The sequence below is a fragment of the Alosa pseudoharengus genome, unplaced genomic scaffold (assembly GCF_046254945.1).
Source record: "Alosa pseudoharengus isolate Yale_2024_CS ecotype anadromous, Long Island Sound unplaced genomic scaffold, YU_APseudo_1.1 YU_APseudo_1.1_scf_16, whole genome shotgun sequence".
Lineage (NCBI taxonomy): Eukaryota > Metazoa > Chordata > Actinopteri > Clupeiformes > Clupeidae > Alosa > Alosa pseudoharengus.
Genome location: NW_027468630.1, coordinates 29,686,820 through 29,712,955, shown reverse-complemented (window position 1 = coordinate 29,712,955; position 26,136 = coordinate 29,686,820). Strand labels below are relative to the sequence as shown.

Genomic DNA, 26,136 nt, shown 5'->3' with positions numbered 1-26,136 from the left:
CATTACAAGTGCACCATCCGGGTACTTGCTATTGCACACTTTATGTCTATGCAATTATCATCCTAAATGTAACCTGCATTGTGTTGAACCGCGTGGTTCAGCCCTACACATGTCTGGACTTGAACCTGCAAACAGCAGCACTTCGGATTGGAAGTCGAGCGTGCTAGCAATCGAACTAAAAGCCCAGATTGCTAGCTTTCATGCCAGCACTACTCTTAAGGCGTCGGGGAGTGAGGTTTACTAACGTTCCACATGCACAGCTATGCTAGCTGGCACCCGTTACAATAACACACTCAAATTAGGAATTGCAAGCACAGAAGTACGCCAATTTAGCCAACTGCAAAATCTATAGAAATAAATGAAGAGAATAAAGCAATGGCTATTGCTAAATGTCAGAGTATGAGTTTGGAACTACCGGCAAGCATCACACAGACTGACACAGATTTACCGTAAGCAAAAAAAAACAAATTGAATAAGCTATTTCTTATGTCTTATTTTCTTATGTCCCTGATCTGGGAAAGTAATGCACACTTTGGTTTAAAATCTATTCCTTAGAGACAACTGGATCATTTCCAGAGGTAGTGTTGATAATTCACAGGACTTTCTTTGTTGTCTTACTGGAGATATTCCAAAACATTTAAGAGAGATCTGAGTCAGTTGTAGACAGTTCCATAAAAAAAAATACACAAAGCCATTATTCACTTCATTTGAAGGCCAAGTCAAACTGTTAGGGGAATTGCTCTATAAAACATTCAAGTTAATGACTGTAAACTATATTGTCCCTGAACATGAAGAAAAGTAGCCCTCAGACCCCATACTTTCACTAGCACTGCTTTTGTAGTGAAGTTTATCTCTAACCAAGTTCGGAGTGTTTGTTTGTTTGGTAAGCTTTCCCTTCAGCGAATGGCTGGGTAAAGCAGACTGCCCTTTGAGATGTTGATGAATGCTGAAGGGAGTGCAGAAGTATCAGAGACAAGACCTAGATCGTTGTGTGTTGCTCTGACATCAAACCTCCAGGGGTGAAATAATGATGTGTGCCGACAAGAGGCAGAGCCTTTCCGTGTTTTTTCAGTCAGACTGGTAGATGAAAGAAAACAGAATGATTTTACCAAAGTATTGCTCTGTGGTAAAATCAACCAATATTCCTTGCGGACTTATCTTTGCCAAATTAAATGTGCTCTTTAATATATTAACTTAAAATGATTTTCATGAAATAAAATAGAATCATGTTTTATGAGCTGTGTGTGTGTGTGTGTGCTTGTATGCCTATGTGGTGAATGTGTGTATGTGGAGAAATTAATTGCTATGATAAACCTTGCAGTGTTGTCCACAGACATTTAGGTGAAACTAGGCATAGCCCTTCAAGCCCAAAATCAAATTACACTTTGGTCATGTACGCCTCGTTCTCATTAGGGTCTTATGCTTTGGTGTTGACTTGTGCCACAAGCTGTTTTGTGTTTATGTTGATCTTATACCCTGTTCTAGCCTAGCACTCTCAACAGGAGCACTACATTTGTTTAGTCTCTTTCCTTGTCTGTCTGGACAGAGTTCAGGAGCTCAAACGGACTGCTCAGAGGAAACGTGTCTCTAGTGACAGCTCGGTAGCTGAGGCACTCACTCATGGTGACTCAATGAGGACCACCAAACCAGCGCTCACCAGGTGAGAGCTTGAGCTATACCTTTTCACAGTCATTATTACAGAATGATTAAGTACACTATAAGTACAGTATTGAAAATGCACTCTATATTATTTTCATTGGATAAACAGTCTGTCAATTGCCTATATGCCAGGAAGGCTCTTTAGCCAGGCATATATTTCCGGTGGAGTGTACAAGTGAACACGCAAGGAGCAGAATATAACAGAAGATGCTGTTACAACACAGCTGAAGCTCCATCGGAAATATATGAGCTGGCTAAAGAGCCTTCCTGCCATATAGGCAGTTATGCAATTATGGTATTGTTACATAAGGATCTAAAGTAAGTGTTACTAATGTGATATAATCTTTTAGTGTGATGTTACTAGTGTGATATCATTTAGGGTGACCATAGGGAGTCCCATGGTTCTTTCTTAGCTTGGATTATTTCTTTTTGAACAGGGATCAATAGAATTAATGAAACATCTACTTTAATAGTAATATATCTGTAAGGAGATATTTCATGTTTGCTCCGAAAATGCCTTTGAGAATTAAATGTGAAACTTCATTGTAACTAGCAAAGTAATCTGCTTTGTGGATTACATTTCCTGTCGGTTGTTTCAGTTAAACTATTCAAGAGTAGATCATTGCTTTGCCAGTATATGTTAAATTTAAACTTTCAACTTCATATGGTAAGCACATGAACATATGTTCTCAGTGTAAAGAATATTTTTTTCTGGAATGTACCAAAACACAGGGAAAGTAATGATTCATGTAAGTGATAATGTATGGAACGCCGGTCATTATTGGGAAAATAAGTCCCGACAAGGCAAACCGGACCCAAACACGACAGCGGAGGGGTCTTGCTTCGCCCTGAAGGGACTTTTTTACCCAGGACTGATTTACTTGCGGAGTGATATGAAAGACGTAAATCAGAAGCAGAAAACCCGTTGCCTTTGATAGCGGCAATTATACGTTTCAGCGCTAATTTGACCGTAGAATGTTGGGAAATTCCATTCAAGTCAATGGAGCATTCTACTAGCGTGAATAGCCGTATAATAAACATTAATAGTTAATATGAATGCATGCAATTCATAAGATGAATGGGGTGGATGTGAATGGATAGCAAACTGCTAAAAGGAATTGTGTGTCGTGGTTATATCACAGTGGAAGCACCAGTTTTGTGAACTCCATGAAATTGTGAATTTCATGAAGAAATGTATCCTTCATGCCTGTGATTCATGTTCATATAGCAGCCTCTGTGTCCTGTGAGAGAGGTTGGTCTGCATAATTTTAGTGTGCACTGGAGAATCACCAACTATACAAGTACCACCACAGTGGAAAGAGTGCAAAGTAAAATGTGCAGGGTGAACAGCAGCAAAACTCCCCTAGTGTGTGTTTGTTGAGATGTATTCCTCCCACTTGTTTCCACAATATGATGAGAAGTCAAGAGTTTTCTCCAAATTATACAGTTGACCCCTTCCTGTGAATACTTACACAATACAATGTGCAGAAGTATTCCAGAAATTATCAACTGTTCAAAGACAGACTAAATCTGTTAAGTTTTTTAGGGCTGAGTGAGGTATGATTGAAACTACTGTGAAATGTGAAGATGATGAGTTATATTTTGGTATTATATTGATGGTCACAGTCGTGCTTGTTTAAAGCCTCAGTGGTCTTAAGCTGCATCTCCACCTCCTCTTATGGTGAAACTAAAAGTCTATAGCAATAGAGTAGCAGGTAGCATCTATATTGTTGTATGTTCATTGCCTTTGTGAAGCTTAAATGAGATATACAATATCCTTCAGTGTTGGTGTGCATAATGTCATAGCATGAGCATAAATTTACTAATATCTGTAGAGCTTTCTCAGTGACATTGTAGACATTCAGCAATTGTGCTTAGTGTTCATTTGGGTCATGTATATTAATCAATGTAGACAAATGTGGGTCATTTTATGTGTTATGTATTCGATATTTGTTTTTGTTGTTTTGTCATTTATCATGAAAATGTATCATCAAATATCATTCTTTCTTTCCTCATTTATCATATTATGTTTATTCATAGTTCATTACATTTTTTCAAAGGGTGGGGGGTGTTCACCGATCAAACACAACAGCAGCTGATTTTAAACCAACTAGCAGGTGAGAATCAATACAATCCTTTCCTGTCAGTGTCTACTCTATCTCTACACAATATCTGTTACATATCTATAGTGAAAATTCCAATTCCAAGTCATGCCTACTACCACTGTCACACTATCCAGCACATTTTGCCACTCCCTACCATGTTCTTTTATTTTTTATTTAATATCAAATGCATAGTGGAGAATAGGTGTATCCAGGTGTATACACCCAAGGACACTTATCCAATATATCCAGGTGTATCCATGACACCCAAGGACACTTTACATATATGTATACAAATACAATCAATACAGTATCAAAGTAACTGAACTAAACTAACTCATTAACTAAATATCAGAAAGTCACAATGAGTAAGCTAGGTGAAAGAGATGGGTTTTTAGATTTCATTTAATGTCTGTAATGGATTTACAAGGCCTGATATATTGAAGAATTCCAGAGCTTAGGGGCAGTGTGACAGAACACACTTTCACCCAGGGTGTTAAGGTTCATATTTGGTATGTTAAGTAGACCTGCTGAGGAGGGTCACAGTGAGTGGGCCGGGGTGTAGTTCTCCAAGAGATCAGGGAGATAGATGGGAGCATGAGGGCCTTGTATGTGAGGCGTAGAATTTTTAATTGGAAACGATATGCAACAGGAAGCTGGATGAGCACAAGTTTTATAAGGCTTGTAGATTTGGAGCAGGAGGTGGTCTTTGCTGCAGCATATTGGATTAATTGGACCTGGTGGAGTAGCTTATTTGGAATGCCTGACAGGATGGAGTTTCAATGGTCAATGTGTAATACCGCCGTTGACCAGTTACAGTATGTGTTATATGCCGTATGTGTGTGGATCTGACAGTTTTGCTCTAAATTCCTTTGTTGGTGACCCCTGACAACAAGTTTTGTAACATGTGCTTCAGGAGCTGGTGTAATGCATTTGATTTATCATGATCTATTGAATGGGATGGAAGATGGAAATGGAAGAATATCTTAGTTTAGTTTAGATTATACAACAATTAGGTTAGTTTGAACGGTTTATTCATTTCTGATTGGATAAAATGCATTCTTTGAGTCATCACGAGTACTGATATCTTTATCTTTCAACCATTTACAGCTAGTAATCACTCCACATTTTGCATTGAATTGTCTGACACAAACTTTCCATTCACTCAGAGAGAGAGAGGGCAGTATTTTTATGTCACATTTTACATTTTGAAGTAGTTTCAGATTCAAATTTAGTGTGAGTATGAAAGTTTTGTGCACATACTGTGTATAGCCTCTCATTAAACTTGGCTGCAGAGTGACATTTTCGGTTTTTTAGGCAACAGTAGATTCCGATACTAGAATGCCAAACTTAAAGGTATTATGTCAAAACGTGATATGGAAAAGCTCATTCACACATTTAACTCCAGTAGGGTTGATTACTGTAATGGGCTTTTTACAGGCCATTCTACAAAGACCATCAAACGGCTTCAGGCGATACAAAATGCAGCAGCTAGGGTTCTCACCAAAACTAAAAAAACTGACCATTACTCTAATACTTAAGTCCCTGCAATAGCTTCCTGTAAGTCACAGAATTGACTTTAAAGCAAGTTGTGTTGTGTCTCCTGGCAATGTGTCAGTGACCATTATATCCATGTTCTTTCTATAAAGCTTAAAAAACTAATCCAGCAGCAGATTTTTTGTACTTCCCCCATCTCATATCAGTGCAGGGAAGATTTGATGGACAGTATGGTAGGGGTAAAAATTAGAAATTGTCATGAAATCAACACGTTTTTTTAGAAACATCTGAAATCTTCAGTCTTTGCTGTAATTATGTACTGCATATCCAGGATGCCCTTAAAATCATCTACACAATATGAGCTAATTAGGTCACTTTCCACAGAGATTGCATATAGTTGTCAGAAGTCCAGTGAAAAGCCAAGTTTCTTGAAAATAGAAAACATTCTCTTGAACAACCTCATTTACATTCAACTCCCATGTATGCACACCCAGACAATCCACCTACACATCCACCAGGACATTTAGCACCTTGGGGAGAACATGAAAATTCAAGACTGACTTGTTTTTCTCACCGTCTGTCAGCAGACAGTTTCTTACATCAGACTTTGAACTTTCATGGAAATATAGCCCAAAGATTGAAACTTCTATCTCCTTGAAGTAATCTATTTTCTTTTTTTCCGAATCAGCCCATGTCTTTAGGAACATTGTGTATGACAAAGAAAATGGGCTCTGGAAACTATTAAAATAGCCATATAAAAATGAGAAATACTTCTTGAATTTCCCCAAGGGATCAATAAAGTATCTATCTATCTATCTATCTATCTATCTATCTATCTATCTATCTAACTATCTATCTACAGTATCTATCTATCTATCTACAGTATCTATCTATCTATCTATCTATCTATCTATCTATCTATCTATCTATCTATCTATCTATCTATCTATCTATCTATCTAATACTTAGTGGAGGCAATTTGTATGTCCCAATGTTGTTTTAATCAATATTGTCCCAATGGTGTTTTAATCAATGCATTGTGAACACTAACCTTACCTTTAGCACACAAGGGAAGGATGTATTCAAATAAGTGGCATTTCTCAATGTTTCAATTAAACTCAGCATTTAATATACAGTAGGCTCTCTGAAAATCTGCTGTCTCTCCTATCTGAAACTGAGTCCAAAATGTTAATTGGCCTAAACCAATAAAATAATCTACAAAAATCAAGTAGGATATGGTCTGCATCAATAATATTCAAACATTCTATAGTGTCTCTCTTGCACCATGTCTGTCTATATGTCCCCCAAGCCTGCTGTTACATACACACTATGGTCTCCAATGGTAAATCAGGACCCATTATAAGTTGTTGAGTAAATAGTGGTGTGTATGTAATGTAATGGAGTTATATACAGTATAGCAAAATAAATGTAGGTATGTAGGTCAGCTATCCAGAGAGATACAGTAATTTGACAAGAAGCGGCAGCTTCTTGCATCTCCATGTAACAATTGGGGATATGCTGCCTGTTTTGTGGAGAGGTAGGCTGTGTGTGCTGCTGCACTGAATTCAATCGCATTATATTCCAGTACAATAGTGGCACTAAATTACGTGACCCAGCATGTAGATGGTAGGAGGTCCAGTATTATGCTAAATAAAGCAGATTAAAGATTGGTTAGTTCAAGAGTGTATGGACACAATTAATGCTAATGAAGTTAAACATTTTGTTTGAAATGAAGGGTATGCTCGTTGATTTCATGAACACTCATTTTTAAACCTAGGCCTAATTATCCCCCGGTTCTTCTGAATGGTCTGAATAAATGCTCTTTTGAAGGGTAACTATAACAACCATGACGGTGGGTCATTCCACGTCAATTCAACTAGGGCCCACGCACTTAGGTCTCAAAACATTCTGAAAAAATTACCAGGTGTACCTATGTTACCCAGGAGACACACTGTAAAATTACTTTTATGTAAGACCAATACTTTCCAAGATACAGCCAGTTTTTTTACACCTGACGAAGACCTGAGTGGTCGAAACGTTGTGTATCACCCACCATCAAACTGGGAGGTTTAGACACAGTGTGCGGATACAGTATCTCTTCTTTTGTTTTATCTACTTGTTATAGCCATTCCTTGACTTACATAGCTCAACACACTTTCCTTTTATTTGAAGTGAGCATATTTTCTTGTCTTTCCCATGTCGAAAAATCACTAGGGATTTGACCTCTTTGTCTTTTCGTCTTTGTTGAAAAAGGAAGTTCTGGATTACTGCTGAAAGTTCTCGGACACTCTGATTAACTTAAAAAAAAAGTGGAATATAAATGGCTTCTTTTACATTTTGTTTGTATGATTTTCTAGGGGTGCTAATAATTGTTGCTTGTGTTTTTGATTTAAAAAAAAGTAAAAATCTATTTCTTTATGAGCCATTATTTTACTCTTTCGTGAGATTACAATACCAAAAGGTTTTTATATAACTGTTTTTAGTCAACTTTACCAGGGGTGCCGATAAATGTGGAGGACACTGTATTTTAAAGACCCCCGATGCAACATTTCAACTTAAAGGAACCGTATGTAAGAAATGTATTTCAATTAATCATAAAATTGCCCTGATATGTCACTAGACATTAATAAATCATGTTCATTTCAAATACTTATATCACTGACAACAGTAGTCCGGCCAGGATATTGTCATTTAAAAAGTGAAGTTGCAGCCCTCAACTGATGTTGATATTGTCATGTTGTGTTTTGGCCGGATGCGCCACCCTCCACCTATCTACTAATCACAAAGTCAGTAGTGTTTCGGCATCCGGGTTGCCAGCTCTGCCAGTCAGGGGGGAGGGGAGGGGATACACCCCTCTACAGTATTTTGAAAGTGATTGCAGTACCAGTTTTGGCCACAATCTTACATACGGTTCCTTTAATAAAACAGTTTAGAAATCATTGTGATGGTTAAATGACATGTTGTTGCGATAATGCTGGATTTCCCTGCTCCCCCTACTGTCTCCTAATGGAAAACCATCCTTGCAAGATCTACACTAGCGTCCCGGCAGGAAGTCCTGTGAAAAGCGAGGGAGAAACACAAAATGCTTAATATTCTCTGGACATACACATGCCCCCCTTAAGCACCGGTTAGCCATGCTGGCTAGCTATAAGATGGCTTCATTTTTTAGATGTTCATCATGGCAGAGCCAGCTTAAAGAATAAGAACAAGAATTGTGGAATATGCACCCCAAAGCTGTAGAGGGGTCTCCGTAGAGAAAAATGCAACAACAAAAGTGAGAAATCAGTGAAGAAATGACTGGACTTACAGAACGGCCCTTTAACCCAGTGGTTCTTAAACTGGGGGCCGGGACCCCCAGAGGGGTCTGCAAAAATTTTGGAGGGGTCACGAAATGATTTGCATGTAAATGTCTGGATTAAAGACATTTTCTAAAGGTTTTTAGTCAAAGGCTGCCATTGACATAATGCCTTTGGTGTAGACATAGCCATTTTCTGCTTCTGCTTCCAATGCCCATCTCGCAACATTTCGAAACCAAATTTTGCCGGTTAGAGAGAAGGGGGATCGCGAGACTTGGCCCATGTTTTTTGGGGGGTCGCCAGACAAAAAGTTTAAGAAGGTGGCAACATGTGATATCAGTACACAGTAGTGTATCTAGTTCACACCAAATGCAAGCCAATACACTTTAACACTTTGAATCTTTCTGGAGTATGAACACCAAAATGTATGTCTTCATTCTAAACATTAAGTGGTGAAGCTGGTATCAGATTATGCCTTTCTCCCTATGATACAAGCCTCAGAAAAACAAGGCCCACATATTTCAAACAAGTACTGTATATCTGATGAGGCAGGTTTAGCCTTTGATCAAATATTCATCCAGGAACAATGCTCGTGCAGAATACAATGTCAAACGGCTTGCATCTGACATAAGGACAAGAGCGCTATTGCAGCAGCACTTCTATTCCCACTCTTCATCGTTACTAACTAGATAAAGATATACCATTAGATTCCCCACACCCTTTCAATTTCTACTCCCTTTTTCTGCACTTTCTCTCTCTATTTCTCTCTCTCTCTATTTCTCTCTCTCACACCTGGCCTGCTCAGAATGGATAGAGACACTTAGCTCCTTGATGAATCTTACTCAGTGGAGAAAACAATAGATTATGTGTACATGCTGGAATGTGAATGAATGAAAGAAAACTTATTGTGGTAAAACATGACAATGAAATTGAATACGTATTTGCCTATTGTAGATGCCTGTGGCACATTGGATAGCCTTGAGTATATGGCAAACCTTAAAATTGCTGACCTCATTCTGGTGCGGATTAGTGGGCAGGGGCTTGTGTCTGCGAGTACCCCACAATTTTTAATTTAACAAGGCAAAATCATTAGAGGATGAAGATCTCCTAGGAAATAATGTGCTCACTTACATGAATGTGTATTTGGCTGTGTATAAAACATGAAGAAGATATATGGGTAGAAATATTTAGGAAGAATTGATATGGTAGGTGGAAGTGCTGTAGGAGAAATAATATACCTTATCCTGGTATAGGAGAAGAACAAAGGGTGATTGGAGGGGCAATCTTTTTATACATGGCCACCATCACCTGTATTGCCTGTATTGCCAATAGTACATTTCAACCTAGTATTGCCTGGCTATGGTGTGAAATATAGCTCTATGGTTAACTTGGAGTGCTTTAATAATATGCAATTGCATTCTGGTTAAATCAAGAAGACGGTTACTTATCACGTTTTGCAACAAAAATAGCGCTGCATTCTAGAATCTTTGATTTGCTATTGAAACAAGTAACTAGCACTGCCACTGCCACAGAGTGCTAGCCTGCAAGATGGCTTGCAATAAATCATTAATTAATTACCACTTCATATTAGCTAACTAGCTAGATGCATTTTCAAAAATTTGACCAATAAAAATAGCAATGGTGGAACAACACTTGTCAACTGAATATGAACTTAAGCAGACACGTAGGCCTAAATGTAGATTTTGGTAACTTAATGGGAGACTATTGACAGAATTTAGCCTACTGTTGATTGCTTAAAATGTTACAGCATTTAATGCAGCCGCAAGTGAGAGCTGATTAAAGTCAGTTGGAGATGGGTTAACTCCTTGAACTGCTGTTAAATTATTATAGCTAGAGACATTAGGCTAGAGTGCATTGCCCACATATGTCCCTATAAACTTGCATCCTTAACATCAAACATGAAGTTTGATGATTTGATCCACGAGTGCAGAATTCAAGATAGTGTAGACTACTCTTAAATGGCAAGTTATTACACCCCAACAAAATTCGTTAGGAAGTTATATTAAATTATTGGACAGGCTTGCTCACATTAGGCTACCTAAAGCCTCACCTCATATTTCTCTTACAGCAGTAGCAGTGCAGTTGGCTATATCATGATATATTGCTAAAGGGCAACATGTGTCATCCAAAGGTTCTCCTCCCACTGTCCCAACTCAAAAGAAAATCTAGATAATTATTTAGCAGAAACAAACTATGATCACACTTTGATCAGCCATGCACAATGATTGGCCACAAAATGCCTCACAAACTTGCCAATATCTTTTGACTTCAACAAGCAATTCAACAAGACAATCTACTACTATAATTCAAAAGAAAAACTACTACTATAATGTCTTACCAGGAACAATCATATCAATCAACAATCATAATCACTTCATCACCTGTATCTTCATGAAATGGGGGAAGGAAGGATGAGGTCTGTGTTTGGGGTAAGATGACTGGTCTATATGGTTAATGAATGGAGTTGTCCCAAGTTGTTTCGCTAAATTGTGGACATCAACAACCACTATCCTATAGTGCAGACCATCTTACAATACTACAGTATATTTTTCACTCCGCTTTATAGTGGCAATATGAATGCAAATTAATGGGTATTAATGGTAGTAGTAGGCTTGGATTTATATTAGATTTCTGGAACTTATGTTTTAATATTGTGCTGGGCAAGAAAGTTTGGCAATACTACTTTAACACAATGATCATGGTGGCCCTGCTTTGATATGGTCTTCTGACTAACCTATTATGTCTTATCTTCTGTGGGACAAATTCACGAATCCTAATTGACATTGTACTCAAGGTTTATTTTTTCCAGTTATGGTTGTACACCAAGGTATAGGTTTGCCAAGGAAAATCAAATTATCCTGAGAATGAGCCTGGAAATCAAATCAGAGTTAGAAAGATAGCACTCGAGGCTTACGTATCACTAATGCCTTCTCTCTATCCTCTCCTCTGCCTTTGCAAAAAACAAAAAATGTGCTGGGAAACAAGACTGATTTGAGTGTGTCATCTGTGTAAACATCTGTCTTCATCTTACTTTTGCAGGTCTGAGAGGAATGCATTGTGCAGTGCAGACTCAGGTAAGTAGACTTGAGTTCAATGGTGCCTTTAAAAATATCAAGTACAGTATACATACGCTCAGGGTTGAAGAAGTGTTTAATTTTCTGATACACTCCTGCTCAAGGAACATGTTTTGGTGAAGGAAAAGGGTTTTTAGTATCAATAGACTGCTTAGATATCATGCTTGCAAAGACCCTTTGGCAAATCGTTATGTTGGGGCTTACCCTCTTTCACAGTAGGGCTGCTCAAGGTTTGGATTTACAGTACTGTGCAAAAGTCTTAGGCACCTTACATGTTTTGCTTCAGTAATGCCATAAGGACCATATTGTTTATTTCTTACTCTTAATTATGTGAATATGATCAGAGAAAACAGAAAATATGTGTACACCGTATTAAAATACACATAAAATGTATTTTTTGTTCTGATACCAGTTTCAGTCTCAAGCTGCCATTGGATTTGTTGTTTTAGCAGTGTTACAATGACCAACCACCCAAAGGGGAAGCTCTTGACAGAGCTGTCATTCCCCACCCAGGCCAAGACCAGAGATGGGCATGTCTGGCCTGCCAGAACCTGCTGGTAAATCCAGCTACGATGGGGGTCTTAAGATCAGCTGCTGACTTGACCTTGGCTCACCCTAAAACTGACGCTGCCGTGTCAAGAGCATTTTGGCATGACACAAAGTGGGGGAACCACCTTAATCATACTGTACAGTACATCTCTGGTGACCCTCTTCATTGTATTCCCAGGTGGGGAATACCCCACCACCCGCCGCAAAAACAAAAAAAAACACGTTTGTAGTTGATTGTGATACATCATACATTTTTAATACATTTAAATGATAAGTCTAACACCCAAACTAAAATATACTGTAGGGCCTATAAATTACAGACCATTACTGTGTGCATTCATTTGAAATGCCGAAGAAATGTTGTTTGACTTATAAATGGTGCATTGTCACTTTAAGAGCTGAGTCTTTACATTCTGATAATGCCCTTTTGCCAGCTCTTGTTTACAAGCCTTGTTTGTTTGAGCCACCTTGATAGCACAATATTAAGTTGTTATAAGCAGCCTTCATTGCTTTGGAAATTGAAGTATGTAATGACATTTTGCTTCACATTTCTGTTTGCAATTAAAAGTGAATTATGAGTCTGGTAGCCACCTAGCTGTCTGAATGGAATGTGTTTCAGTAAGTTCCACATATCATGTGTTTCATGTACTGTAAATGCTTGGAAAACAAATTATTGAAGACTCACTGATTCCATTCTAAAAAGGCAAAGTAGGAGACTAATCTTTATATTCTTGTCTATGTTCCAAATCACATTGATTACAGCCTATGTTAAAGAGCCCTCTCACCATTCTGAGTTTAAAAATGGTCAGTAGTGGGAACCAGATAACCGCAAACTCCTATAGCCTCATCTTTGTTGCTTTTAAAAGTTATTATATTAAAGTCTTATATTATATTAAAGTCATATATTAAAAAGGAGATACACAATGACAAGCCAGCTGGAATCTGACACTCTCTTTGTCTCTCTCCTGCACGCGTTCCCAATTAAGTGGAGTAAGTAAAGTCTGCTACATGGTGGAGAGGACCCAAAAAGTAGCATCTTTGCATGTACCATGGCGTTGACATTGTGAAACTCAATTTGCAGTAAAGCTACTAAATGGCTACCCCTCTGTCCTTTGGTGTCCTACGCACAGTGTGTGATGTGTGTGGTGGGTCCCTCTATCTTCTGGTTGAATTCTCATTGACAATGAGAAATCAACATATATGGTCAGGTCATCATAACATTGTTAAACAACAAATCAAATGGATGCCTAAAACTTTTGCACAGTACTGTATGTTTCGAAGCAGTCAGGTGTGGATCTAAATTTCAGTGTCTGAAAGGTGGGAAAAATAACATTGGTCCTTATTTATATTCTGGACTTGTCTCCAAAGGCCCTGGCATAAGAAGCAGAGACTTTTATGGCCTGCTTTGACACTCCCAAGTTGCTCTTCATGAAAAGATTTAACAGAAGTCCTTGGGACTCTCTGAAGGAACTATATGTTCATTCTGCTCTCACTAGAGTAAATGTGAAATGTGGAGGGGTTTTAATATAATTCAGGTATTTCTGAGGGCAGATACACAGTCACAGCCTACCTTTCAGTTGAATATTCCAGACTTGCAAAATGCAGTGAGACAACATGGGTTTGTTTGGGCTTTCTGGCTCTCTGTGTTGAAAAACACCATGACAGGAGGATTAGGGAGCACAATCTACAAAGGGCGCCTCTTGCTCTCTGAATGAGGATTTGCCATATTGAAACCCTGAGAGCTGCATCAGACTCTAATGTGATTATCTGTCTTAATTTAAATTATATTTTTCCTTTGCATTTGAAAACTGAACCACAAAAAGTATAAATGTTGTTGATCGGCATTACAATGGCTCCTAAATATTATTGTATATTGGGCAGTGTATAATAATAATATAATATATTCTGTTGTTTTAATTGTCAGGCACTAATGTAAATCGCCAAAAGCATTAAAAGATTATTATTATTTTTTACTCAACTTTACCAAGGGTGCCAATAAACATAGGTTGTGCTCAGGGCTGAACTGGCCATCTGGCATACTGAGCATTTTCCAGGTGGGCCGACGCACTTCTGGGCCGAATCACTGATGTAATTATAATTTAGGCTATATATATTTATTTATTTTTTTTCGTTTTTCTGACAGCACTGGTTTGGAATTAGCGCTAGTATTAGCACAGCCCACTGGTTCATTTTCCATACTGACACTGGCATGGCCCAATTAAATCGTACTTTTTTTTGCCCACGTCGGCCTCGAGCTGACAGCAGCCCATTGGTTCATTTTCCATAGGCTACTAGCGCTAATACAACACCGCTGTGACAACAAAATCATGCCTGTGTTCTGTTCTTAGAGCTTTCTCTGTCTATTATCTGCAGTGTTTCTCAAACTATGAGCCTCCTCAACGAGTATACTGCTGGTCCACAGAGCAAGGAATTTAAATTACGCCCGGCTTCTGTCTGTCAATTAGCGGCACAATTAAATGATATTATGTAACCGCATACCGAAAGAAAAAGAAACTAAATGTTTCCCCGATCAGGAAATACTTCTTACTTCCCATTGTACAAAGAAATGAATGAGGGAGATGATATGCATCTGTTAAAAGCTATAGTTTTGCTAACATTTCCATTATTAATGTGAAATATGTCTCCATGCAGGGTAGTGTCAAGCAGTGAAGTGATAACCATACAGATACAGGTAGCCAATGCTCACATCACCTAGCTGAGTTAGACAGAAGACGAGCCCTGCTTGCTCTGTTAAGGTATTTCTCTGTCCATCCCAAACTGCGTTAAAACCGTGTGTTTAATAGCCAAAATTTCAAATTTTTCCCAGGGGAGGACCCCCGCTTAGGATATGATCCGCAATATTAAGCAAAACAGTAATAATAGCAATAATGTCAATAAAACATCAAATATCAATAATAAAAACTAAAATAAATACCATAAATATACAAATCATAAGAATTTAAGTGTAAACTGAACAAATAAGTCTCGAGACCCCTCTTGAATGATCCAAAACTATCACATGAACACAGAACATAGGCAATTCATGGCATAGAATGCACTCATAGTTTAAGTGGACTGTCCGCAGGGAATGTGTCTGACCAATCATGGTGGGTGTGGGCCGCCTGGGCCAAAAATGCCAGGGCCGATTTTTTTTTTGTCCCAGTCCAGCCCTGATGGTGCTGTAAATTAATATTTGGATACTAAGCTATAAGAGCACAGTAGTTGGCATTTAAGGTTTCTCATTTCTTGAGGATGAGGATGGAACTTGCCAATTATTGGCTCAGCCCAATCCATAGGTGAAAATCCATCAGGAGAAACTATTTTGTACATGGTCATATTTATTTTCTGATGAGTGCTTTATCTTACTATTCACTTACAGTCACAACTGAAGAGCTGATTGAATGTGTAAAAAGGAAGGACCATCAAAGGGTAAGGTCACAGTTTTATAACTGATCCATGACTTTTGACAAACTCCTTGGGGTATTTTTATTATATTATTGTATGTTATTATTTTGACAGGTGACAGTTAAAGTATTAATGTTCCATGGCTTGATAAGATACCTTTTTAGAAACACTATTGGTATTTTCATCCCTTAAGTTTTCTCAAAATTAACAACCCATAATCTTACTGCAGTTCACATCTTTGTTGGTGATTTTGTTATTGTAATTTCACACATTTTACCTTCTACAGCTTACAGGGGTGACATGTATGGATGCTATATATGAGCAATACTGATGTCATATTTTTCATCTGTGTTTCTGTTGTTCTTTACTTAGCTCGCAGTCAAGACTACATGTGTAGCAGGCTTGTGCAAAATTCCAGAATTGAATTGAAACTGGCTCTTAAATTCCAATTCAATTCTTGAATTTCACTTGCATTTCAATTGAGGTAGCAAACAGGAAGCAGAATTGCAATTCGAATTGTGCACAACCCTGATGTGTAGGCATGATGTGTCGAGCTGTTAGTTTCCTCCAAACATCTACAGTATAATGATTTCTCAATGGTTCTCAATGACTAAAAGGAAACCTCCAGTCTAAGAACAATACAGGGTCTATTTTTGGATAACGATGATAATGACCAAAATGACGTGAATATGAGTAGTGTTCAGTAAGACCGGAATATACATTTGCAAAGAAATATTATACAGCATAGCGTTGTGGGCAAGCTCACTACACCAAAGTAAATCGCTACTTAAAGCCACTGACTAGACTTATTATAATATCACTATACCTCTATGCTATTGAGAAGAGGGTCACTGTAGACAAAACAAAGTGTTTTTTACCTTTGTAATAAGTTTAAAGAATGTATTTAAAAAGGACTAGATTAGATTAGGCTTGAGGTTTCCTTAAAGTGATATGTTTTTCCATTAACACATTTATTTTAACAAAGTAGGTCTATCAATAATATTTGACAGCCTACCAATTTTATGATAACAGTGTCATATATTTGGCAGTTGAAAGATCTCCATAAACTGGGTGCCAACCTAGCAGTGCAAGATTCACATGGCCGCACTCTACTTCACCATGCAGTGGATGTGGGTAGCAAAGAGATTGTCCGCTACATTATTGACAATGGTAAGACAATTTACCAAGTATCAATGTACGAATATGACCACATAACAATGCAATTCTTGAACTTCATTCTGTGGTTTGCCAAGAAATCAAATGTTAACATGTCTTGGATATTACAAATCATGTACAGTGAGTAAGTTTTCCCTTTGTACATTATGCTGCAAATGCCACATAACATTCTATTATGCTTCATATATTATCATTTATTTTGATAGCTCTGTAGAAAAAACTGTAGAAAAGACACAAACATGAACTGGTTATGTGTTCTGTAAATGATGCTGCTGTGTGCTGTGTCAGAAGCACTTGAGCATTGCTGATGCCAGTGGCTGAAGAAGCAGAAGTGCTCTTGGTCAAAAATCACTCCTACACAGGCTTTTTATGGCACTATATAAAAAGCCATGAATAACCTTGGGCCTGTTCCATTTTTACTCACAGGCGTCAATCTGTTTTGGCTTTTATTTCACTCATCTCCTTTCTCTCAACAGCACCCGTCGATATCTTGGATGTAACAGAGGGAGAAAAGTAAGTGTCGAAGTAAAGTAGAATGTTACAATAATTTAAACATCTCAGTAATTTTAGAGACAACCTGTATTATCCTTAATCATTTTTGGGGGTCCAAGCAGCAAAGCTGTGGGAGCCCTATTGTTATTGTTCTGACTATTCTTCCCTGTTATTAGTGGGCTTGATCAAGCAAGTCCACTATTGTTATTCTTCTTAAAGTGAAGTTTCGGCGTGAATTTCACCCTATGGTCATTTGTACGATGGCCACGAGCCAAACACACCCCCAGAAGCTATTTTTCCCTTGGTCAATCATTGGTCAAGTTAGCGCTATCAGTCCAATAACTTAACGTTGGCCCTAAGGGAACAAGCCGTGTATCTCGTAAATTACCCCAATAATGCCCGGAATGTTACCAAACTTCTACAGTAGTACAAATAGGTTCTGTACTCTTAAAACGAGGCATTGGAAAGTTTGTAAGTATACCAGGAGTTTATTTAAATAACACTTGCCTGATGGCTCCTACTCTCTGCTACTAGCTACCGCTGCGTTGATGTTACTTCCGTGATTTGGGAAAAGCCTGCAAAAGTCCTGGCAGAAAGCGATGCATCAGGATGTAGTCTCGCCCAGGAGAGGCGGACAGAGTACACAGCTTCATTAGTTGAGTAAAAGTACAGATACCCTTTGCTAAATTTTACTCAAGTACAAGTAAAAGTACAACAGTCAGATGTCTACTTAAGTAAAAGTACTGAAGTACTTGTTTTTAAAAGTACTTGAGTATCAAGAGTACAAGAGTAACCTACATTTTCTAAATATTGCATTACTACTGCCACAGTGCTTACATTTATGTACAGAAACGTCCTACATGGAGTTATGAAAAATTTTAATGTTAACACCTTGGAGAATGTAAAATGAATTGGAAGTAAAATCAAGTCATTTTCATCTTTTTACCATGTTGCCAGGGATGGGCAGTATTTCTAATACATTTATTTAAAATATGTATTTCAAATACAAAATACTATTTTGTAATTGAAACACTTGAAGCGAAAACTATCATTAACTTTAACAGAAAATTTAAATAGTCTGGCGAAGTGGGGCCACAGGTTGGCACATTCCCGGGATAGACCTGCTGCGTCTTCATCCATTGTTTCGTCCATGGTTTCGTCTCTTATCTAAATCTGACCATGGAGTTGACTTTGGCAGAAAGCTGAAGGTGATTGCTGATTGGCTGTCCCAATCAGTGGCGCCTGCACAATCGAATCATGTTTGAGAGGGAAACAACAAATTAAGGGTTTCCGAGATTTTTCTTTTTTCCTTTTTTTTAGAAGTAGTAACGGGTACTCACGGTTATGGATAGAAATGTAGTGGAGTAAAGAGTACAATATTTGCCTCTCAAATGTACTTGAGTAAAGTCATGAGTAGTCCCCAAAAATGATACTCGAGTAAAGTACAGATCCCTCAAAATTGTACTCAAGTACTGTACTCAAGTAAATGTACTCCATTACTGTCCGGCTCTGTCGCCCAGTTCCAGGAATGCACTAATATTTTGTTCGTAGTACCAGTTTGCAAAAATTATTAGTTAACACTAAGTTGTAAACACGGAAAAACTTTGGATGTACCAAAAAACTTTTACGTAATCGCTTTCTGCCAGGACTTTTACAGGCTTTTCCCAAATCAAGGAAGTAACGTCAACGCAGCGGTAGCTAGTAGCAGAGAGTAGAAGCCCGTTCACCCACTTCTTGGCACCACTACTGCTCCTAGGGCTTTTGAAATATCAACATGGCTCCAACACTAAAAATTCAGGCCCAAACCGGTGTATGTTGCTTACATTAATGTTGTGACTGCCCCTTATCGTTTTTGCGTTATTCCTGTTTTTCATCCTTTTTTTTGCCATTGATAAAAGTCCTTTTTTTTGCAAACACTGCGCTCTCCCGTTTGCTTTCTTGTGGGTGCGTGATCCAGGAAACTTACAGAAAATCAAAAATTGGTCGCACCTCAAAAAATAATTTTTTCTGCTAATTTATTTTACTAGCAACAGGTGTAAGTGAACAAACGTTTTGGCCTTATGGCCTTCGTCAGTGTGTAACAGTGTGCATAATTATGAAGCTGGGCTGGGCTGGGCTGGGCTAGGCTAGGCTAGGCTAGGCTGTGTCTGTGAAGGTGTGTGTATGTAACTTTTGACCCGTATGTCCGATTTTCAAAAATGAGGTACCGAGTTCAATGCCCTTGAAAACACACACCAGATTTTCTGTATATCTAGCCAGCACCAGTTATACAGGTCATACAGGACTGATGTGACTGCGCATCTTTTTTTAAAGCCAATCCATATGTATACAGATCATATAAAATCCATGTCAAACAATTCTTTGTTGATCCACAGTAGACCATGTACATGACCTGTATACACATGGTTTGGCTTTAAAGGGACACCAGGCAAGCCTGATGCTTTTTCTCTACGAAACTCCCCCTCGCTCGGTCTGAAGCTCTTTTCCTTTTCTTTGCATCTTCCGTCAAGGGTTTTTGTTGCTTCTTTGCCGGCTCTGCAATTATACACACGTTTGCAACAATCGCTATTGTTTCGTTAGCCTGCCTCTGTGCTGTGGATGCAGGATGTAAATTGATCCTGCTTCGGTCGGCGGATACGATACACTGAACTTGCAAGCGGGATATTCTTCCTAGTAGGGGCGGGCGAGAGAGTCTTCATTCGCCCTGTAATGAGTAATTTAACCATATACCGACTTACGAAGATGAGTAACACGAAAACGTTGCCTGGTGTCCCTTTAACCCTAGCAACCGCATTATTTAGCATAGCAACCACTATTATTTAGGATAGCAACCATCTTAATAACAGCCTAGCCACTACCACTATAATGTGACCCTAGCAAACACCAGTTACCAACATGATTACCCTAACAACCAGCATAGCAACTGCTTTATTTATGCATACAGGCTTATTGGATGTTGCGTTAATGCAGATAACTTTTGATCCATGTGCCTATTCAAAAATTAGGTACTGTTGCAATCCTTTTGGCGAACTGCACCTGATGAAGCCCACTCTTGCAGTTCCTTCGGAGATGAATTTCTAGTTATTATTAGGGGTCCAAGCAGTTAAGCTGTGGGAACCCTATTGTTTTTGTTCTGATTATTCTTCCCTATTATTATAATTATTAGTATTATTATTATCATTATTATTAATATTATAATAATAATAATAATAATTATTATTATTATTATTATTATTATTATTATTACGCAGCAGAACTGTGTCTACAGCCATTTCCGGGGCAGCCGTGGCCTACTGGTTAGCACTTTGGACTTGTAACCGGAGGGGTGCCGGTTCAACCCCGACCAGTAGGAACGGCTGAAGTGCCCTTGAGCAAGGCACCTAACCCCTCACTGCTCCCCGAGCACCGCTGTTGAAGCAGGCGCTCGGATTGAAGCTCACTGCGCCGGGATTAGTGTGTGCTTCACTTCACTGTGTGTTCAGTGTGTGCTGAGTGTGTTTCACTAATTCACGGATTGCGATAAAAGCAGAGACCAAATTTCCCTCACGGGATCAAAAGAGTATAATATATACTTACTTATACTTACTTATAACCATAATAGGTACATACTCCACATTATACCATGGGTCCAAAATTAGTGCATGCTCTCACAAAACAGGAATTACGCATTTTACATCTACAGACCAAGCCTAACAGATTGGCTTTTTCCAATTTTTTTATTTTTCGCCCAGTTTTAACGTTACGTGTCAATTAACATTTGGGACCTGGCATATAATGATTCTATTGCCTATATCTTAACTTGTAAAGGTCCGATCCTATTTAAGCTTGGTACCCCTCCTAGACCATTGATCAGATTCCTACGAAATCAGCACACATCACCTTCAGACCAAGCATGACAGATTGGCTTTTTCCAATTTTTCATTTGTTGCTCCGTTTGAGTTACGCATCAATCCACTTTTGGGACATGGCCTATAATGATTATATTACCTATATCGTATCTTGTAAAGGTCCAATCCTGTTCAAACTTGATACACGCAATCAATTCTACAATTCTACATTCTCTGGATGCACACCAAATTTGTACAATTCTGTCCATAGGGGGTGCTACATCCCCACCTTCATTCTGCTAAAGGGCACTTCTGCCATTTTGCTTGGACCCTAAAATTACTGCTTGCGGTTATATGTATTATTATTATTATTATTATTATTATTATTATTATTATATTACTACTACTAGAATATTGCAGTATGTGCTCACCTCTCACAACATTGGCCATCATAATTTCTCTGTAACTTTTTCTGACAGTGGGGAGACTGTCTTGCACAAAGCTGCGTCTTTGTGTCACAGAACCATCTGTCACTACCTGGTGGAGGCAGGGGCCTCCTTGATGAAGACAGACTTGCAAGTGAGTAAAATTTTATTCTCTATGCTCATAGAGTGGCCTCATTGCTGATGTGCACCATGCACCTTCTTTTATTTCACTTTCATGTGGAGTGTTAATGTACGGAGCCCTCCGGGTGACATGGGGAAAAAAAACATGGGTTAAAAAAAAAAAAAAAAAAAAAAGTAATGGGGAAAAAAAACATGAAGAAGAAAAAAAAAAACGATGCACTTTTGCGGGATCTCATTGCGGGATCTCGCAAAGTTTTGCGGGATCTCGCAAAGTTTTTTTCTACTTTTGGAACTTGCTGGGCTTCCTACTTGACCCCAATAGGCCCACAAACCACTACCGCCAGATGGCAATCGTATCATGATAGCCTACTATGATTGCTCTATCACTGTGGCGTGTTGTGGGTTTTCTGGACACATTACATAGGCCTATGACACGGGAGGGAGAGGGAGACACCTGCGTGCAGACACGCACACACACAGGCGCGTAGCAAGCGTGGGGGTTGTGGGTGTTATAACGTACACAGTTTTGCTGGAACACGATTCTATCCCCCACACTTTTTGTCAGATTAAATTGAAAGTAAAATATGGAAATAAACGCTCCCGTAAAGAGTTGGAACCGTATCTATAACGCACACACAGAGACACAAATAGGTCTGTTGATTTGATTGAACGGTCATTCAGCCAATCACATCAAGTTAGGTGAAGAACCAGAGCCGCTCTGATCAGTGTACGTCTTTCAAGGCTATGCTGCTGCTTGGGTCTGCATTGTAACGTCTGCAGTGAGCAGATTTCAGATAGAACTGAAATGATAATTGTCACCGCATTTTGCTAATTTAGTAAACCAAAATTCACTGTCTGACTGACAGTTTTTGTCACAATGCAGGGAGTTAAAGTGAAAGCGGGGTGCGTGCACCAAGGCACCTGTTTCTGCAGGAAAACCTTTGGCTACTGTTCTCAGAGCATTATGCTTTCTCTGCCTATGATCTGCAGCTTTTCTCAAACTATGGGCCTCCTCAACAATTAACCTACTACTGCTCCACGTAGCCGCGAAATTAAGTTATGCCCGGTGCTTCACACGTCTGCTCATTTGCAGCATACTTGGTGTCATCAACTATATAGACATAGCCCAGTCAGCACACATACAGTACGTCTCCAAGACGCTTGGAAAGGAACAGCTTAATTACATTGCGTTCCATTTAGAACGTCTTATTTGATCTGATCTTACAAACGGCGGCGTCAAGACACATTTGAGTTCTACATCGGAGATAGAACGCTTATGATCGATCATGCAATGTGTGCGTCCCTGCAGCAAGTGAAACTGGAGGTAACGTGGGCTAGAAGCAACAATAGTTTAAACAACAACGTGGCTTCCTGTAACTATCAATGGAAAAATGCATAGAAACTGCTAATCATAATCTTTAAATTGACATTAATTAAGCTGGCTATATGCAACACAATTTATATATATACCCTTTGCATATGTTTGGGTAGACTTCAAACGTTTTTGAATTTGAGCTTACAGTTCTGTGTCTTTTACATTTATTTAATAGGTATTAGTGATACCTCGAAATTAGGCTGCTGTCTGTTAGGTAATTTATTGTAGCCTGCTGTGTGTGCGTGTCTGCACGCAGGTGTCTCCCTCTCCCTCCCGTGTCATAGGCCTATGTAATGTGTCCAGAAAACCCACAACACGCAACAGTGATAGAGCAATCATAGTATCATGATACGATTGCCATCTGGCGGTAGTGGTTTGTGGGCCTATTGGGGTCAACTAGGAAGCCCAGCAAGTTCCAAAAGTAGAAAAAAAGTTTTGCGAGATCTCGCAATGAGATCCCGCAAAAGTGCATCATTTTTTTTTTCTTCTTCATGTTTTTTTTCCCCATTACTTTTTTTTTTTTTTTTTTTTAACCCATGTTTTTTTTCCCCATGTCACCCGGAGGGCTCCGTATTAATGTGACATGTACACATTTGAAAAAACTCACTGTTATCCTCAGCAACCACATAACCACAGGTGGGCATGGATGGGGGACCGCCACCCACTTGAAACCAAACACCCAAACCGATTTATACGTTTTTTATAAACTGTTTTACAGATGTTCGGTATTATTGAACAGACACCATTTAACTCATATGTGTGTCTAATAAATATACCACTATTTCATCAAGTATTTTATGATTCCACCCCTATCTGATCGTTTAACAGCACTGAAGTTGTAAAGCACATCTGTACAAAATGTTCATACATGTACATTTTAACGGGCAAAGTTGAAGAGCTACTGTCCATTATTGTTTGTGCAAATAATATGCTGATTCATGTTCCCTTGCATTTTGCAACTATGAGGTCCATGGATAAGCTCAATCTTTTGACGCAATCTTTTTTCACCCAGCCTAGTCCATGGTATGCGCCCGATAGAAATATTGTTTAATTTTGCGATTGAGATATCCACGCACTGGCGCCCCCCCTGCGACGTGTTCGCCCCCTGGTTTCAGAGCTATTCTAAATGCAAAAATGCATAGAGGGAGTTATGACAAAACCGTGACTGTTAACAAACTATAAGCTATATAAGGTAGGCCCTATGCTAGGCCTAATACACAACACTTGTCACTAGGCTATGCTGGCGACCCAAATAAAATCTCCTTTGGAACCAATGGCTTACACCTTACAGTATCAAGCTGCCACCTCTTGGCGAATCACGGAAAGGGCGAATGAAGTGGACACTTCTAAATGGAACCCAACCCACTGTACAGTAGCTCAAGGTCTGTGGCTAAAGCAGCCATAATGAAAGCGTTATCATTGTTTGGATACTTCACACACACGTGTTTTTTAATCGCATAGACTAACTACCAAGCTGGAATCACATCGACTCCCCTCTCACACCCTAAACACGCACTTCGCACAAACAAAAAGCGCCTCAGTCTCACGGAATAGCCATAGGCAAAACTGTATCTGACCGGTGTAACGTTGGTACTAAATCATAGAATGATTTTTGTAGCACATGCAACAAATATGTGTAGGTACAGCCCTGCCCTGAATACATCTCAATGTGCGCTCTAAAACATCTGGTTTAAATGGAGATGTAGATCATCACGGGTGCGTTAATAAATCTACATTGCGGCGAGTTGACACAAATTATTCACTTTGACGTATATATGTAGTTTCAGTTACTTTACTTTGAGCCATGCTCTTCCTTACTTGAATCACCTTTGAAAATAGAGGATTGAAGTAGCCTATATGGGTGTTTGGGAATGAACGTTGACTCAGATGCTTTTTGAGACCTTGAGCAGAAATGTCCCAGCCCGGTGTTTAGGATGCATCATAGACAGGTTATCTTTCAGGTAGCCTATATATTTTCCATTAAAAAACCATCACGTAGCGAACGTGTTGTGGCTAACTCACTTATCTCCTGTTAGTAGCCTAGGTTATGGTCATAAGCAAATGAGATGACAGTCGAAAGATACAATTAGTGCTGTTATCGATTTGCTTGGGAGCCTATAAACGCATTTATGGTTTTCTACAAATACATCAATAATCAAATTGGCCTCCATCACTCAACCATGCTAACGGTAACATTATTTTACCTACGTTCTGCTATTGATACGATTAAAGTAGCCTACCTGCAGTAAAAAACAAGCATGTCCGATAAACATTCTCAGATTTATTTCGGCTTCAAGAGAAATGGGAATTACATGTCATGCAGAAATCATCCTACCCTTAGACGTTCTCTGCGGTAAACTACTGTAGCCTACAGTCTTGTCCTTGTAGGAAGCATAGTGTCTTTCCAACCCACTTTAGATTAACTTCCAACAAAATTATGTCTCACTGCAACGATGCGCCATCTAGTGGACAAACGACTACGTGACGCCAATACTGGAAATGCAGCCAAATTATTATTATTATGAATATTTGGTTTTCCTTACTGAATTTGTAATTATGTATCGGCCGTTCTAATTGCCGATACTGATGGTATACGTGCCTGTGTGTGTGTGTGCGTGTGTATATGTCCATTGAAGCCGAAATAAATCTGAGGATGTTTATCGAACATGCTTGGTTTTTACTAGCCTGGTGTTACCATCCTAGGTTTTTACTGCAGGTACGTTAATCTTATAATATCAATAAGGACCTAGGTAATGTACCTTTAGCGTTGGTTGAGTGATGGAGGCCAATTTGATTGATTGCATTTGTAGAAAAATATAAATGCGGTTATACCAAGCAAATTGATAGCAGCACTGTAATTGTATCTTTCGACTGTCATTTGTTGCACGTGCTACAAAAATCATTCTGTGCAATGGAAGATTTACCAACGTTACACCGGTCTGATACAGTTTTGCCTATACATGCGTGAGACTGAGACGCCTGTTTATTTTGTTTTAAGTGCGTGCAGGGTGTGAGAGGGGAATCGATGTGCTTTGATTCCAGCTTGGTAGTTGTAGTCTGTGAAATTAAAAAGCACGTGTGTGTGAAGTATCCAGAC

The 26,136-nt window shown here is 38.9% G+C and overlaps 1 protein-coding gene across 8 annotated transcripts in view; it reads left to right on the top strand.

Moving 5' to 3' along the window:
• dgkza (diacylglycerol kinase, zeta a) overlaps nucleotides 1-26,136 on the top strand; it is a 129,698-nt gene that overhangs the window by 98,491 nt on the left and 5,071 nt on the right. For all 8 annotated transcript variants that reach the window (XM_076287645.1, XM_076287646.1, XM_076287649.1 and 5 more), the window contains 7 exons: nucleotides 1,547-1,660; nucleotides 3,720-3,776; nucleotides 11,615-11,649; nucleotides 15,578-15,627; nucleotides 16,653-16,773; nucleotides 17,256-17,292; nucleotides 21,578-21,677. In XM_076287645.1, the coding sequence (XP_076143760.1) occupies nucleotides 1,547-1,660; nucleotides 3,720-3,776; nucleotides 11,615-11,649; nucleotides 15,578-15,627; nucleotides 16,653-16,773; nucleotides 17,256-17,292; nucleotides 21,578-21,677 (514 nt within the window). The remainder of the gene's footprint in view (nucleotides 1-1,546; nucleotides 1,661-3,719; nucleotides 3,777-11,614; nucleotides 11,650-15,577; nucleotides 15,628-16,652; nucleotides 16,774-17,255; nucleotides 17,293-21,577; nucleotides 21,678-26,136) is intronic.